Genomic DNA, 17,975 nt, shown 5'->3' with positions numbered 1-17,975 from the left:
TTGGAGGCAGCCCTTATGTTCAGCTGGCTGGGTTTTACTGTGAGTTATCCCTGCCCATGATGCTGTCTTCAACTTTCCCCAGGAATCACACAGGAGTTCAGTTTCTGGGTATTCAGGTTGTGTGAGGGCAGTTACAGCTTTGTTCTTTAGGTCCTAGCTAAAGCACAATCCTGTTTTGAAGAATAAGCCACAAACTGATCTGGATGTCCTGCCCTATACAGAAATGATAGAAACTTATTTCTATCTGGATTAAAATTTGTAAAACCCCAGACTTTAGAAAAACATACTAAACTATATAAAACAATTTAAGGACTACAATCAACTTTTGTGGCTAATAAACTTTATTCATATAAAATTTTAAAGCATTAGAAATACACTATGAAAATCACAAATATATAAAAAGCAATGTAATTAGAGCATTCTTTGACAGTGACTCATGAGCCGGTATGACTGACCACACTGGAAGTAACATATAAAAAACTCCATGTAAATCCCTGTTTTTTTGTAAGCATGTCTCTAATTAAGGAAGACTGGATAAAAAGGAAAGCAAAAGACATTTTCTTTTCACTACTAATCAAAACCAGATTTCAGCTAAGCATCTTTACAGAAACCCCACCCTTATTGCTGCATTCTTATATCAGCTAGTGGTCTCCTCCTTAAAAAAAAAAAAAGGAGGAAAAAGTAACTGCTCATAACGATTATGAAGTAACGAAGATCAAGCTGCAGAGCACATCTAATCTGGAAGGAGTTAAATGGAGGTCCTGCACCTGCATTTAATACTCTGCTTTGAATGGGTAGTCCTTGTGGTTGACAGCTCTGAAAAGAGAAAGACCTTGTTATTCAAGCAGTGCAGAAAGCACCCTGAGCAGCATTTCCCTGTTGCAGTCTCCTTCCCCCACTGCAGAACTCGGGTTCTGCAGCCGTCATTGAACTGAACACAGGCCTGGAGCAAGCCCCTGGAACACCAATATGCTGGAGGGAACACTCCAAATCCATGTCCCTCTTAAGATCCAGGACATGCCTCATTCAAGTTTGAAGTATGAGCTCTCCCTGGTTTTGGTCATGCATGTTTTCAATACAGGGGGAGTGAAAATACAGACAGAAATAGGACAAATGGATAGTAAGGATAATAAGGGACGTACGGCATCACTGGAATTGCCCTCCAGTTCCTGTTAAAGCTGAGGATGACATCCATTTCCTTTTTGGACAGTTCAAAGTCAAACACCTACAGGTAAAGAGAAAAAAAAAAAAAACAACACCTCTTTTTAGTTAGGTTTGTGAGTAGTTAGCTCCTAAGTGTGCTTCAGGCACTTCGGACTTCAGGTAGGAATGCATTAAGCAATCCTCTTATTTTTCAGGCAAATAAGAACCCTTGAAGCCATCAAGACAGTCCTTTTCTTTCTGAGGTGCTGTTCATAGCAAGGTCTTACATTTATGGGCAGCTGAATCCCAACACCACTGCACTTTTGTGTTGTGATGCACACAGAGAAGACTTTAGGTGCTCAGGATGTGTCACAAGTATTGGAACTGGAGGTACATTTTCTGCCACAAGAGAGGGCTACTGGGTAGCAACTGCAAATAGTTGCCTCACAGTTATTCATCTGAAGAGTTCTTGCTAGGTTCATAGGAAAAATAACTCCAAACCCTCTCACCCATGGATTGAAAGCAACACAGAGGTATTATATAAGGTGCCACACCTTATGAGCAAATTTATCCAGCTGAATTTCACTGCCAAGGGGAGCCACAGCCTCGCAGTGAGACAAACTCTAACAGGTTTGCTGTTTGTTCACAGCTTCTTCCTTTACACCCTAAGGACTTGACCTTTTCCCCAAGGGCGAGTCCAAACCTGGGGCTCCCTTTCTGCAGCAGCAGAGCTCAGACATCCCTGGTGTAGCCCATTTCTCTCCTAGCAGGAACAAACTGCTTTTCCCCAGACGGTTTGGCAGTGCTGAGCCCAAATCTCTGTACCCCTCTTCCAGTGCCTCAGGTGCTGCCTGGAAACACAGAGGGGCTACGGGTGTGGGTGCCTCTCCTGCACAAAACCAGGCAGCAGCATTTCCCAAGGGATCTTCACCTTCATGTTTTCCACAACCCGGTGGGGTTTGTCAGACTTGGGAATGACAATGATGTCTCTCTGGACCAGAAAGCGGATCAGGACCTAGGAAAGAACAGGGAGGAGCATGAACACTGAGGTCCCAAGAAATCTATTCAAACACATTTTGTGGATTTTTTTTTGTTGTTGTTGTTTTAATCTGCAATTTATTTTTCACTCTTTGGATGACTACCACTTTGCATACAGGAGTTTGAGATGCCAGGATTTGCTCATGTATTTGACAGAAGACTGGCAAAATGTAATTTTTTCTAGCCTATGTTGTTTCTACATTGTGGCTTTTGCAGGATTTGTTTTGTGTTTGTTTAGGGTAGTAGCAAGGGGAGAAAATAAATTATGATGCTCTGGCTTGTATTATGTGAGTGCTTAGACTCAATGAGCATAATGGCACTACAGATTATTTTGTGCTCACAGGTAAGTACCTCATAAAGGTTCAGCTTTTGGTAGTCCATAAAAGAAAAATCATGTTTACAGAATGTAAAAGCTTCCCCCCTCAAAAAAAAAAAAAAAAAAAAAAAAAAAAAAAAAAAAAAACCAAAAACAAAACCAACTGTTGCATACAATGTTTTCATCCTGCTCTGCCTGTCTTAAAATATGATTATCTTTGATTGCACATGAACATGTGGCTTTGTTTGAAAGTGCAGCTTCTGCACACCCCAGGCAACAACTAATTTGTGTGACTAGCAAACTAATAGAGAAAAAATAAATATCTTAAATAATCAAGCAGCTTTCAATAATTCTTTGTGAACACAAGCAGATTGGAGGCAATCAAATATGTCTCCAAATTACAGGACTCTTCTGAAGAATAACTTAGCTGGAAGAAGGAATAAAAATTTAGGAAGGTGAACACCTGAGGTAAGCACGTACCATTGCTGATCAGTCCAACCCAAAACTTGGCACTCAAGACCTCCTTGAAAATAGCTGGTAATTTTTATGAATGCGCTTAAGAACTTGGGCAGAATGAAGAGTCTAGTTCAGCCCCATTATAATGTCTCTCTAGAGAAAGTAGCATCTGCTGGGACTGGCCTGTAAGACATCTGAGGAAGAGGAATGGTTTGCTCTGACAATTTACCTGGGCAGGGCTTTTATGATGTCTAGCTGCAATGTCTTTAATCCTGGGGTCGTCCATAAGCGTGGGTTCCCCTGGCTTAGCCCTGTTAAAAAACAGAGATGGTGGTAGTAGAAAGGTGATAGCTTCCCTGTAGGAGCCTTGCATCATGTGCCATAGTCTGCATCGAGACATTTTAACTGTATCACTTAACTGATCTTCTAATAATAATAATAATAATAATCTTGACAGCTGCAGTGTTTGGTGCACAGAAAGGCTGCAGTGCTCTCTTACCATGGGCGGTTAGGAGAGCCCAGAGGGCTGTATGCTGTCACAGCAAGCCCTTTGGATTTACAGTACTTGACCAGCTTCTCCTGGGTCAGGTATGGATGACATTCTACCTGCAAGGACAGAAGGATGTTTGGTAAGAGGCAGACTTCGCTGAGCTGCAGAGCATTACGCTTTAAATCCTCCTGAGTCAAAGAAAATAGGAAGACTTGACTTCCAGTATCATGATTCAAATCTATTTTATGAAAAAGTTGTTAATGTCGCAGCAGTATCTAGAGGCCTAGCAGAGAAAAGAGCTTTCTCATGCTACATATTACCCATAGAAAGCAAAAAAAAAAACAGATGAGAAGAGTGAAAGTGTTATCTGTGTGGAATCTGGGAAATGAGCCTTCCTGGACTACTGCAGGGCAGGATTGCATCGTCAGAGGGGCAGCTCAGAGTGCCTCAAGTTTATTTTCTGTTCTGGGGCACGAAGCCTCTCCTTGCCTCAAGGAACCACTCATTCCTGGAGAAGCTTGGGGAGATGATCTGAGCTAACCTAAGGAAGCAAGTTCATGTTGCAAATAGATGTTTGGATAAGATATCCTGAAAGCAACAGGAGCTCCCATGGGGATGCTGCTCAGCTGCCACAAGGCATGGCATGACCACAGGGCTGTGTCTGTACTGCTTCACGTGGCCCTGTGCACATACCCAGCTGTCTCTGAACACTGGAGCTTCACTACCAGGCATGGTGACATGAAAAACGTGTACAGTAGTTAACTTACACCCGAGCTAGTGTGGGGATTTCCCTGGATATTCCTCATCTGGAAGAGATGGGCATTCAGCACCCTCAGCTGCATGCAAAGAATTTTGGAAATGGAAGAAAATCAGAAGATCCCAAAGCTGCTGCTGTCTTATGATTATGTTCATGAGGTACGTGGTGAGAATGTGTTATGTGATTGTACTCTTCAACCTCCTTTCTGTAATGAAGTTGAGTGGTTTATTTTATGTTGAAAAAATGAGTAAGTCCTGTGCAGCCCTGTATAGTCCCATGCTGGTGCAGAAACTCCCAGTGGGGATTTTGCTGAATATATTTAAGATTACTCTAAATATATATTATTTATATAGAACATGTGTAATACATATTATATGAATTTAGGTGTACTCTGATTATATACACACACATACATTCTAAATATATTGAGGAATACTTCTAATTGGAATGTTCCAGCCTCATGGGGAGGGGATCTAGACAATCCTTAAAGTACCTTCCAATTCTAATCCATTCTATGATTCCAGACTGCAAGGTTATCTGAGGAATGGAAAAAAAATTCTCACCTGGTTCATTACAGGCTTGTGCTTCAGTCCTGGCTTGTTCAAGATTCTTTCAATCTGCTCATGGTTAAAGTTGGAGACACCAATGGCTTTTACCAGGCCAGAGTCCACCAGCTCCTCCATAACCTAACGAGTGAGGACAACCAAGGTGGGTGTGAGTTGGTGGTATTGCTGTCAAACTACATTATTTTATTTCTCTCAAGCTTGTGGCAAATGAACAAACAACTCATGCTAGATTAGATTACATAAAGGTATTTCAGTTAACGAAAGAAAATAGAATCCTAACTGTATGCACACCCAGTAAATTAACAGCCACACCTAGATTAATCTGAAGGGCTGGTTCTACCTTTTTGTGTATCCAAATATTTTAGGAAGAGCACCTACAGTGTTGATAGCTTCCTTCTCTTCAGCCTTACTGAAAACATTCCCTTCTTGCTCCCCAAAACAAGAGACACTAGCAGGTTGAAATACAATTTTCTGTGGCTGTCCTTCATACCCAAACATATCCCTCAATTTCATTTTGCACACAGATCTCTACTCTATCTTCAGTGCTGATACTTGCTCTGAAGAGCAAATACTGACTTACCTCCCACGTGTCCAGAAAATCTGTGTCACTGGGTATACTGTGACCCTTGTCATCCAGAGGATGCAGCTCTTCACCAGCCTGTTAAATCAAGGCACATAATATACAGACTTTGTGAGCGTTGAATTTCCTACAGCGTGCTGGCACTTTGGACTGCATTTACAGGCCGCAAGTTAGCAGGTTGTTTAAACATATTGCATAACTAAAAATTGTGCTTGTCCATTAGTATTCTTTTTTGGATGAGGGCTGTATTTTGCAAAATCAGTCCCTGCATGCAAAGAGTGTGGGGATTAGTAATAATTACGTAACTTTGGCAGACCTGGAGAGGAGGGAACTGACACTCCCCAGCCCCTTTATTTTAGATTCTTATGTAGACTGGGGGAAGAAACACATTCCTTCTGTGCTATGCCTCATTTTCCACTGCTGGTTACTTCAGGCCAAGCCAACATCTCCAAAAACCTAGATACCCCTGTTGTAACCATCATCCTGTGCTGGTTACCAGAAGACCTGAGGGGCTCACACCTACACCTCATTCCAAAAGGCATGAAAAGCCAGATCCCTCTGCTAAAACACCACTGCTTTAGTGACCAAATTCTTGCTAGCACCGGGATCAGGGAAGGGCCAAATGAACCCCATATCCCAGCTGTGTGATGAAGGTGGTCACAGCAAAGATGAGAGAATGCAGCATGTTCCTGGGCAGGTAAAGAGGAAAGGTGTTGAGAGCAGGACTACCTTGAATCCCATCGGGTAGTGCATCAGGTAGAGGTCGAGGTAGTCCAGCTGGAGTGCAGCAAGGCTCTTCTTGAGTCCTTCCTTAACCAGGGACTTTTCATGGAACGTGTTCCACAGCTGTGGGAAGAGACCAAGCCTGACTGTCACTTTACAGCTCCCAAGGGCCAACCAGGGGACAGAAGCTTCTCATTTGGAGGTCTGGGAGGAAAACTCCCTCCCCACCTAAGTCAGTACATGCTGAAGATGAGGATGTAACAATTCACTGTTAAGGCAGGACAAACATACCACAAGGCTGTCATGAAGGGGGAGTCAGGATTCCCACTGATGAGTAGATATTCTCAGATATAAATGTAACAATCTGGCAAGTGCATCTGACACAGCAAAGCTGTTAGTGATACAATTATTTTTTTCAGCCTAAATTTTGACCATTGAGCAGCTCATAGGTACCTTCTTTCTGTCCCTTTTAACTGTCCACATTGAGGACAGTTATAAATCTTACTTCATTTTTGAAATCAAAATCCAAATTGTTTAAATAGAAGAACAAGTATTGTTAAATTAAACCACATTCTGTAACAAAAACAAAGCTTAATGTGGAAAATTTTAGTTAAATTCAAAGTGATCTGGTTTTCCTGTTGAAAATCCCAAGTGATAAATTTATTAGTTGAACTGTTCTTTTTATTAAGGAGCATGTCTGGGACAAGTGGATGAGATAAGGAATGAAGAAAACAACTATAAAATACTTTGATTTCTGTTCCCTTTCAGGATTACCATTTGTACATGATAGAGTTTTCAAATATCTTGCTGATGAATCCAAACAATTGTCTTGCTTTTTCCCCCCCTCCCCATCTTTCTTGAGTGTGTCCAACTGAACATCCAGTACAATTGACTTTGTCAGGAAATTATTAGATCAGCAATAGCTGTGATATCTTTCCTAAGTTACCAGCAGTTCCTGATAAAGCCGAGTCCAAATTGCAAATACAGGATGGGACTTTGAAGACACAACAAGAAAACCATGAAGTGAACATCAGAGAAGGGAACAGGTCCCTGTGTTACTTCACAGGTATAACAAGGGTTTCTCTGCAAGAAAAGCTAAATGCCCCCCCAATAATCTTGCATCCTTGTACCTTAGTAACAATGAAGAGGTCTTCCCGTTTCACAGCGCCCTCCTTGATCCTCTGCTGGACTGCATTCCCTATTTCGTTTTCATTCTGGTAGAAATAGGCACAGTCGAAGTGGCGGTAGCCGGCGTCAATAGCAAACTTCACCACCTCTTCCACCTTCCCCGGAGGAGCCTGAAAGCAAAGAGAAGCCAACCATGAGCTCTGCCGTGTCCCCGGCCAGGTCTCGGCGCTGTGACAGCTGCACACAGTCCCCCTCTCCCGCTGCTCCTGGAGTTTGCTCATCACCCGCCTTTCTCTGAAACCCGGCGGAGTTTCCAGGCACAGCGGCATTTCTGCAGGGGACGGGCACAGAGCAGAAAGGAGCTTCTGCAAGGCTTCCAGCTCTGCCGCGGCCAGCAGCGCAGTCTCCACTGCCATGGCCCCTCTTTGCTCCCTGTGCTGCCCAAGGGCTTTCGCCGCTTCACCTTCCCCAAATCCTCCCCGCCAGGGCGGGTCCGTGCCCAGACCCCCGGGACCGCGTCCCATGCCGGGGCTGCGAGCCGCAGCCGCTCGCTCTTTTTGGTCGGTTTCTTTCGCTTACCCTCTTCTATTCTGTGCCTCCTTCCACCTTCTCCAGCCCCTAATTTATATATTTTTTTGCCTTTTCCCCCTTGCCTGTTGCTCCCCTCGGCCCCCCGCACCTGGCATCCCGCCCGGTTACACAAGCGGCCGCCATCGGCCGCATCCTGGACGCAGGGCACGGATCCCGCTTTTAGAGGGGTGGTTCCTTCTCCGTTTTGCTGTTTTGAACTTTATTTCGCACCTCGGCATCTCCGCCGGATCCCCACCCTGCCTGCCTTCCTCCGGCGCCGGTACCTGCCAGGTGCCCAGCCCCAGGGCGGGTATCTTCATCCCGTTGCTGAGCTCCACGCAGGGGATGGCCATGCCGCCGCTGTCCGTCGGTCCGTCCGTCGCTCGGAGCCCGCTCCCGAGGCCGCTATAAGGATCGCAGCCGGCCCGGCCCCGCCTCGTCACGGGCGGCGCACACGGGGCGCCGCCGGCGTGGGGCTGCGGGCGGGCTCGGTGCTCGTCCCGGCGTTTGGTGGGAAGGAGCCAACCGGGAGCACATGCCTCAGCAGCCGGCCTGGCGCTCTGCACTCGTCCCGGCGTTTGGTGGGAAGGAGCCAACCGGGAGCACATGCCTCAGCAGCCGGCCTGGCGCTCTGCACGCGTTCTGCTGGGCTGCGGTGGCAGCGCCACCCCTGGAAGCTCTCAGGAGGTCTGTGGATGTGGCACCTGGGGACGTGGGTTGGCGGCACACGTGGGGGTGCTGGAGACTCGATGACTTTGGAGTCCTTTCCAGCCCACTCATTCTATGGTACCGCAGCTGACAGAGCCTGTTGGCTGCCAGGAGAATTTCTGCCCGAGGCAACGGGTGCCCATTGGAGGATTTTCTCCAGTGGTGGCAAATGGACTGAATTTTGCATATTTTTCCTCAAAAATATTAGGCTCGCCTGTTGTTCAGAGAGGAATTCAGTAAAAGGGAACGTGGCCTTACCTTTTAGCTCATTTCTGCGTTCCCTGTGTTTGCAGAGGGGTGGGCTCCCTGCTGGACCATCAGTCTGTGTGAAGGAATCTCTTCCCTGGCCCCCAGTTAAAACTTCAGCCAGCGCTGGTAGGGTGTCAGATGCTGCACAAGGGATTTGGGATTACGGTTTGGGGTGATCACAAATTAATGGGGTGCTTTAGTCCAAATAACCCCCCTGCTTTTTGCATAGGGTGAAGAGTTGTCGTAGTTGAGACAGTCACAGTACAAAGCAACTCTCCATTTTCAGAAGGCTTCAAACCCGTTTTTATTCTAGCATGCATGCTTTTTATGCATTCTTACAAAACTCAGAGGTTTACACTTTACCCATTGGTCAGGAAAGACAAACAAAGTGCTCATTGGAACAGGCAGCTGCAGGTTTCTCTTATTTGTCCTTCTTTCTTTCTTGGTTTCTATGCCAATGACATTGGTAGGAAATTCTTTCAGGGGTAAACATGGATCCTCTGATCAAACTTCTCTCTGGCTCACAGAAGTCCCTGTAAAACCTCTTCCACAAAAAGTGATATTTAAAGGTGGCAGGAGACTCTGTACAAGTGCAGTGCCTGAGAAATCAAGAGCCAGAGCCTGGAGGGACTGGGCTGCTTAGCTGGCAGCTGTCTGGAAGAAAAGATGCTCCACACCATGAAGCTGATGTTAAGTTCAACACCCTACCTCAGGCATCTCACCTGTCACTGAGACTTTGTGTTTAGTTATCACAGCAGCGATGCTTTGCTGCTTGGATCTACTTTTTTCCTTTTCCTTATATTGCTATAAACTCCCACTTGCTCATTGCTAATCCCTGACCACCAATTTAAATGCTGTGGAAGTTCCACTGGTGTCATCTTGTGACTTCTACAGCGTAAGCGCGAATTAAATATTTTACACTTAGATTTTAATGTTTGCCTACCAAAATATAGAAGCAACCATGAATTATTGAGCCACTAACTGTGATGTTTGTTAAAATTGATGTGCATTTTCATTATTTAAACTGCTTCTATGGGACAGTGTTTTCAGTTGGCTAGCAAATGCATGTTCTTGGTTTAAATATAAACAAAATCTCTTCCTGGTTTCCTTGGCCTGGTTTCTAAGCCGTTGGCTTAACCAAGCTTTATTGTCATCTTTGTGTTGCCTTGGATGTCATCACACTTTCCAGAATGGGAAAAAAAAACCCGAAATGATAGGAAGAAGAGACAGAGAAGCACAGAATCAGATTTTTCAAAGTGGCTGATAATTCCAGTATGGTCAAACTACAGAGGCAAGAGGCGTTGTCTTCTACTGAAAACAAATATGAAAAAAAACATACACATTAAAAACCCCACCCAAAACAAGAAAAAGACAAAGCTACAGTGTGAGATGTGATGAATTTGACAGAAAAGAAAGATGAATTAAAAAAAAAAAAAAAAGAAAGAAAAGAGAAAAGTCTGTTGAGATTTTATAAATTTAGTAATGGCACATTGTTTTTGAGGCCAGAAAGGGCCACACTATTCTTCTTACACTGATCTCCAATTACACTGAAAAGATTTTATACCAAGCCTATGTCATATCCATATTCCTTATATTTTTATTAAAGGCACTTGGGTGCTACAGCAATAGGAACTGACTAAAATTATGTACAGATAATGCTAAAATGCTGAGATCGAGCTATTAATTGCTATTTATTGCTTTAATTGCAATAAATCTTGGTCTGACAGGTATAAACCCCACATAATTGCCTTTTTTTTTCTTTTTTTTTTTTTTACCCATTTGTTTAACAGAGTCATGAACAATTTTCCTCCTTATAAATCTTTATTTGAAGACATGAATGATTTTGGAGTGAACTTCCCTCAGGCCAGGGAGGAGCAGGGGGAGATTTTGGCAACTCAGCCACAGCATGGGCTGGCAGAGGAGAACTGCTGGAAGGACTCTGTTACATGTACAGGCTTTTCTGTTCCAACATTTTTGTTCTGACTTCTTTATCTGCATGGAGGAAGTCAACTCATCATTCAAAGCCATGTAAAACCTGACTTGATGAGGGCTTAAAAGGCTTTACTTATTTTTTAACTGCTGTTATTTGCTGGATGCAGTGTGGGTGGTGACCGGGGCCCGTTCACCTCAACTTTTTAGCTGAGTCGTGGTGATTTCACTCCCTGCAGAGGCTGGCGACTCCCTCGGGCACCCTGCCGTGATCTTGAATGAATCAGAGCCTGCAGGTGCAGGTGGTGACTTGTCCACAACCTTGCCAATCATGCCCATAGGTCACTACCACCTGACTGGAAATTTACTAGTGTCTGATTTGGAGCTGTCCCTCCTTTGGAGTGACTTTCTAGAGGCTAATGGTGCTCCTTTGTGACCAGATTTTGCTGAATTGCAAAAAGAGGAAAATCTCTTATGTGGGTGGTCCAATGGGAGTGTTTGGTCTAGACAGAATCATAGAACCATAAAGGTTGGAGAAGATCTCCAAGGCCATCAGGTCCAACTGTTAGAGATGAAAGTTTTTAGGTAGGAAGTCTCAACATGAGTCAACCTGGCTGATAGGGTTCCCTGTGGAAACAATTTGCATTATTGTCCTGTACTAATGCTGAGGAGCCTGTCACTCCTGCATAGCTGACAAAACATTGCAATGTATTGATTGCAACAGCAGTGAAACAACAAATGTTATTGAACATTTTATTGAACTGTTAAGGTAAGTATTGCTATTTATATTTTACGAAAACTTGGGTTTTTTTCATGTGAATCTAAAGGCCTACTGGACACCTTTTCAGGATATGCAATGGGTGAAGATTGAGACATAGCACAGAATCACAGAATGGTGAGATGGGAAGGGACCTCTAGAATTCATCTTGAACCTCTTCCCTGCTCAAACAGGGCCACTGAGAGCAGGTTGCTCAGAGCTGTGTCCAGATGGAGACACCACAACATCTCTGGGCAAATTGTGCCAATGCTCAGTCACCTTTGGAGTGGAAAAATGTTTTGTAATGGTAGAGAGACCTTCCTCTGTCTCACTTTGTGCCCGTTGACTCTCGTCCTGGCACTGGGCACCACTGAGAAGAGCCTGGCTCTGTCCTCTTTGCCCCTTCCCTTCAGGTATTTATTTAGGTACATTGACAAGACCCCCCACCTTGAACCTTCTGCTCTCCAGACTAAGCATCCTCAGCTCTCTCAGTCTCTCCTAACAGGAGGGAGGATTTAATCCATTCATTCATTCATTCATTCATTCATTCATTCATTCATTCATTCCCTGTGCTTTGGCTGAGTCACCTCCCTGTCATGCCCTGGGCAGCCCTCATGGGGCACCCAGCCCTGTGCACCCCAAACTGCAGCCTGTTGGTGTGGGAAGGGTAAACGTGGCAGTGCTGTGCAAAGTGTAGCTGGCACTGTGCAGGACATGACCATTTTGTAGGGGGTCGTCTTGTGGGATGCCTGTGGCACCCAAATTTTTCCCTTTTATGCTTTACCCTGTCACAGTCTGCAGCGTGTTTGTGAATTGGTGCATGCTCTCAGCCTGTCTCTAAAAGCACAAGTAAACAAGCCCCAGTAACTTAGAGCAGGAGAGCTCTGCTCTTACTGAGACAGATCTACTTCTGTCAGTCTTATTTGAACAACGTCACGCTCGTGGATCTGACGATGTCAGCAGGAAGTGGTACATCAGCAGTGAACCCCCTCGGTGAGTGCAATGGACAGTGCCCAAATTTATCAGCAAGCCGTGGATTTCCTGTACTTACTGAAATCATTTCCCTGCAGCACCTGCCTTTGGAGTGGTTGTAGGACACCAATTTTAATAACACTGAAGTGAAACTTTTCACCAAAACTCTGAGAGCAGGGTTAGAAATTCATTGGAAAAAATCACCAGAGCTGTGTCCACTGAATCCCAAGCTATGTCCTGTTTCTCCAGTATGGTGGTGCATTTGCTCCCCTCTCCTTGGGGCTGCTCTACAACCTTTGGGATTCCTGTTAGGTCCTAAGTGAGGCCTTTTGAGCTCTCCTGGACCACAGTGGGCTGTGCCAGCACCTCGCTGTGAGTGGGATTCCTCTCAGAGCTCATAAACCTCAAGTTTGTGATCCTTGGAGGGCTGTTGCCAGAAGCTGATGACAGGGCCTGGGCTGATAACTCCATTCCTCCACCCACTGAGAGATGCAGAGGCATCAAATGTGAGTATTCCACTGCACTCGAGGGGAATTTTTAACAGGTGCCTTTGTACAGATAGATACAGGTATCTCTGTTTATGCATGCATGTGAATGCATTCAAACACCCTCTCCAGTACAACAGCAGTGGTGCTATCTTGAATCTGTAACTAGGTCATTCTAGTAATTGTAATGAATCCTATTTAATCACTTCATAAATATTAAATTAGTCAATGACTAAGTATTGTTAAGTCCTTTTGCACCTTACCATTTTGCACCACTACCCTTTGCACCTTTACATTTTGCATCCCTGGTCCCCATGTAAAGTATTCTGAACTGATTCTAATGCAATTTTCCTTTGTATGCTTCACCTGTGTAGTAAGTGATGGAGTAATCTTGCCACTGAACTCTGTTAAATTACATCTTTACAATTTTAAGTTAAAGCCTGCTTTCACTAATACCTTTGACAGTGATTCTTTAAGCAGCCTAACACATTCATTTGCCCCGTCCATAAGCACACACTCTGTGTTCAGAAGAGCCTTGAGTTAAATCCTGTAAGGGCTTTCTCCAGTTCACCAGTTCTACAGTCTGCTGCCTATTCCTTTCTTTTAGGACCTTTCCCCTCTTCCTTTCCTCCTCTGAATCTTGGATCTCCTCCATTGCAGTTTTTTGAAAAGAGCTGAGACAACGCCTTTGATCCAGATAAGAATGTTGACAGCTTAGATCACCTGAGATTGGCTGTACAAAGGAAGCGGGTGGCTGCTCACGGAGAAGAGTGCAGGAAAGTTGTGGTGGATGAGGGAATGTACTGGTCTGGCAGCAGTCCAGCTCTCTGCACTCTGAAGTGCTGATAGAGGCCCTTGTTTCTGGATGTGAACAAACAGATACGCCAGGGTGGCGTCCAGCTGACTCCCTGAGAAGATATTTACGTTTACTTACTGGGAATAGCTGATTTTTAAATGGGGTGGATGGTGGCTCACTGTTGTCATTGCTGCTACAAGAGAATCGTCAGCCTTTTATTTAATGGCCTTATTAAAATAGGTGCTCTTGTGTCAAGAAGGAGGCATGTCAATGTTGGGAGGGCTGAGCTGAAAATATACTTTTGTGAATATGCTCAGGTGGGAATAACTCTTGATAAACCCATGTGAAGAGCAGGCTAGTGATCCTCCAGCGTGGACGGAGTTTAACAGTGCCTCTGCCTTTTTGCCTTTTTGTCTTTTTTTCTTTTTGTCTTTTTTTCTTTTTGTCTTGTGCCTCTGCCCAGGTGCTGCTTCCGGCATCCCTCGCTGGGTGAAGTGACAGAAATTAATGCTCTCTTTGTGTTTTAGTTCTGAGTTTGTGGCTGTCCCAGCTGCCTGGCCTGACTCACACATGTGGAAATGGCAAGTAACCACATTTATGTAAACAGAGTTGTTTGTTTTTATTACACTGCTACACTCCAAGTTCAATTTTTTTTCTGTCTTTTATCTACTTGTATCTTACAGCAGAGTTTTCAGTATGGTTGGTGCACAGGGGTAAAAAGGAGGGGTTCTGTAACTGTCTGCTGATCAGTTTCCAAATGGAATTTTGCATCTTCTTTGGTGAGAGAAGACAACCATGTGCTGAAACCAGTTCAGGGCAGGTAGAGCGACAATTTTATTTTCTTCTGTTCAGAAAATCAAATTATCAGCAAAGCTAGACTATGCTAACAATCCTGTTACAAAGAGTGCACCTTTTAAATACCTTTAGGAAAAACAGCCAACTTAACCATGTTTTAAGTAAAAAGGGAAAAAAAAATACGGGTTTTTTCCCCTTCTTTTCACTGTTATAACTATAAGAAAGCTTGAAAAACTGTCTGCTGTTATAAAAGGATGACGATGTCAGGCCCGACCTTTCCCTAGATTGTGGGCAGAACATACTGCCATTCATCCTTCCATTTTGACATAATTTGTTCTTGATCTTAAAGCGATTTCTTTAGCTGGAGATATGTTCCACCTTTCCTAATGTATTTATGTTACCCCCCACAGAATATTAGCGTTATCTGGATGTCAGCTGTGGACTTTTAATAAGAAAGTACTATTCTTGTAGGTCTTTTGATTGTGAAAATTAAATTACAATGTTTAAACCTAGTGCGTATTCTTTTCTAAATTTTCTTAGTTCTTCCTTAGGCTGATATTCTATAAAACCTGATAACAATGCTTTAGGAGAACAAATTCATTGCTGATCTTTAGTAAATTGGAAGGAAAGTGAAATTGTAACTGGTGGGGAAACCAGGGGAAGACTTAGGAATGGCTTCTGTGTAGGAGGTGCAGGGTGTGAAATTAGACATTTCTCATTTCATGAGAAATGAGGGATCCAGAAGGGAGAGAGGCAGGAAAAACAGCGGAGTCATACTCTTAAATGTAAATGTGTTTTTCATCTGAGTCCCACTGGAAGCAACAAAGTACTTTAAAAATAAATAAGCAAAAGCACAGTTGCTCTTAAAGCTCATTTTATCATAGATCTTTTGCTGACATTGTTTTCTTATTGACGTCAGTGGAGGTTTCAAAAGCAATGGAAAGCAGCTGTCTGCCTCAAACACACATTGAAATCATCAGGAAAAGTGGTATACAGTCTTTCCCTGGAATATACTTGAGACTAGTCCAATATGTCTTTTCATCACAAATTTTAATCATCAGTTGCTGGCTTTGTTTGTATTTGCTGCAGTGGGACATGTACTAGAGCAGCTGTATCAGATAAAGGTGCACAGTAATATATAACTGGCTTTACCAAATCCATCAAGCTCACTTTCATCTTAAATACAGTGTTATTTATTTTCCTTTTTTTTCCTCAGGTGCTGTCAAGATTTTTATCTTTTAATATTTTAGAGGATTACTTGCTTTTGAGGAAATAAAGTTCAAAGTCTATTGATTGAATTGCTTATATCTATTTATATTGATATTTTGTGGCAGTGTATTAGGTTAGATGATTTTTATGCAGTGAACTTTCATTACATTATTAAATTGATATATATTAACTTTAAAAATTGCCCTCTCTTCTTTTTTTTTTTTTTTTCTCCTAAGTGACACTGGAAAAAGGTGTGCTTTACCTGAAATCATCTTGTTTCTTCAAGGAATTGTGTAATGGCTGCTGTTTTTTCAGTCTGTGTGTGGTCGAAAGTGTCTCCTGCAGAGAAGCACAAAGTATCTGAACTAGTACATGAAGAAAAAGCCAATAAGCAGTGGAGTAAAAGGGCATCATGTTTAGGGGAGGCTATGTGTACCAAAGGCTTTGGTCATTTAAAACCCCTTCCTTCTAATATTTCCAAGAAGGGAAGAAAAGAACATTGTCCGAAGAAGGCTCGTGGGCACTGCAAGTGCCCTGAACCCAGCTGGCCGGGCAGTGCTCTGAGCTAGGATCAAAGCATGCGGGGAAAAGGAAATATCCTGTGTGGCTTGGTTTGGGAAGGACAGCACTCAGGGATGTCTTAAAGGACATTGCCACAGCAATGCAGCACTGATAAATAGATGATAAAATGTATTTTACTACAGGATGGGTATATTTCTAGGTTCTTCATATCTTCCTGAACCTGCAGAGGGTGCAAAATCTCCACATTGCTTAGAAGCAGCAGAATTATTTCATCCTCCTGGTGCATTTTGCTTCTCTGGTAACTTGTAGCAACACATCATCAGCACCAAGATCCTCTCTAGAAATGTAATTGTAACAAAAATGAAGATAAAAGCATTTATTACTGAAATTAGGGCTGTTGCCATTTAATTGGCAGAAGTGTTTTATTCTTCAACAGCTGAACCTAGTGCTCAGCAATTCCCTCTAGCCTAGTGCAATTTGGTCCCTTGTCATCTTCTCTTTTTCCCTAATAGGATGCTTTCCTCTTCATCATCTCTGTTTTTCTGCTTTCTGTTTGATTTTAATCTGGGTATTTCTTCTGGCTCACAGTTTCTGATGGAATTCTTGCTTCCAGCTTTAAGTGGTTTCTTTCATATCATGAAAACAGTGGAGGTAAATTATAAACTACATGGCTTTGGTTACACATTTTATTTTCACCTGATTTCAGCAGTATCTAGAATAACAGAACAAGATATCTGAGACATTATTATTATTTCACTTCATTTATTTTCAGTGGTTTAGCAGAGGTCTTCAATGGGAGAAAGTATGACAGCAACGTTCAGGCAAAAAGCCTGCTTTTGAAGTGTAGGGGTTTCTGGGATAAGCTTTTCTGCTTTCAAAGAAAGCCATTCTGTTCTGCAAATCTAAACAAATGCTTCACTGCCACTCAATTAGAGCAGTATTATTAGGGAAATAATCCCTCAAACTTACAATACCTGTCAAGGGAGGGGTGAGAAAGTTGTTAGTGTGTGGTGATAAAACTTGTCTAACTGGTCCAACTTTCCATGTTTCATAACAAGGATTTTTTTTTTGGTTTGTTTATTTCTGTTAATTTGTGTTTTGTTTTTAATTCACAGTCTTCATACCAGCTGGGAAAGGGCTGGGTTACAGCCCTTGGAGGTTGGAGGTACAGCAGCCTTTCAGATTGATGGGATTTACATGATTAGCCTTTGTGTAGGAGTGAATGTGCACTTAAATTTAGGTCTCTGTATTTGCTCTAAGTTCTTTGTGGGGTTCTTTTTAAGCAAGTCTCATTAGTTTTTTTGGCTGTAACAAAAGCTTCTTTTGCATTGACCTGCTTATATCTTATTTTTGGGTTGATGGGGAAAAAAACCAACCAAAAAATATAAAATCAACCGAGGAGGTCAAGATGCAAAACTGTGCTTGTACCAGGGCCCAGCACAGACCCTCATGTTCTCTGTGGCTGCAGATGATGGTGATACTGGAGAGAACAGAAAACTTTCCTTGAGGCTTGTCCTTCATCCTGCTGAAAAACAGGAGGAAAATTTCATCTTGCCTCCTACCCACTGCAAGTCTTTTGGTCAGGAGTATCAAAATTGGTTGCTTAGACAATGTAACTTGTATTTGGAGATTTTTAATAACTCTGATTAAGTCTGAGCATGCAGTTTTCTAAGATGAAAATGATTAATTGTAAATAAGTTGTTTGATTTGAAGATATTATTAGGATAATATTGCAGTAGCTGTATTAGCAGCATAATAATAATCTTGTTGTCTTCTTTGGTTCCAG

At 43.1% G+C, this 17,975-nt stretch overlaps 2 protein-coding genes across 2 annotated transcripts in view; one reads left to right on the top strand and one right to left on the bottom strand.

Moving 5' to 3' along the window:
• CALD1 (caldesmon 1) overlaps positions 1 to 17,975 on the top strand; it is a 311,531-nt gene that overhangs the window by 138,558 nt on the left and 154,998 nt on the right. The window lies entirely within an intron of this gene.
• Positions 324 to 8,200, bottom strand: LOC137474891 (aldo-keto reductase family 1 member B1-like). Its single transcript, XM_068191958.1, has 10 exons — positions 8,052 to 8,200; positions 7,200 to 7,367; positions 6,076 to 6,192; positions 5,347 to 5,424; positions 4,764 to 4,886; positions 3,453 to 3,559; positions 3,183 to 3,264; positions 2,075 to 2,158; positions 1,143 to 1,225; positions 324 to 816 (listed from the first exon to the last, which is right to left on the bottom strand). Exons 1-10 carry the CDS (start codon positions 8,118 to 8,120, stop codon positions 774 to 776), a joined length of 954 nt encoding a protein of 317 aa, XP_068048059.1. The 5' UTR covers positions 8,121 to 8,200; the 3' UTR covers positions 324 to 773.

The sequence above is a fragment of the Anomalospiza imberbis genome, chromosome 5 (genome assembly GCF_031753505.1).
Source record: "Anomalospiza imberbis isolate Cuckoo-Finch-1a 21T00152 chromosome 5, ASM3175350v1, whole genome shotgun sequence".
Taxonomy (NCBI): Eukaryota; Metazoa; Chordata; class Aves; order Passeriformes; family Viduidae; genus Anomalospiza; species Anomalospiza imberbis.
Note: the sequence above shows the minus strand (reverse complement) of the source record. Positions and strands in the feature narration are given on the sequence as shown.

Coding starts and splice junctions, on each gene's coding strand:
- LOC137474891 (XM_068191958.1), bottom strand. CDS start 8,120: ATGGCCATCCCCTGCGTGGAGCTCAGCAACGGGATGAAGATACCCGCC. Junction 7,368..8,051: donor TGGGGCTGGGCACCTGGCAG/GTACCGGCGCCG, acceptor CTTTGCTTTCAG/GCTCCTCCGGGGAAGGTGGA. Junction 6,193..7,199: donor ACCTCTTCATTGTTACTAAG/GTACAAGGATGC, acceptor CTCTTCCCACAG/CTGTGGAACACGTTCCATGA.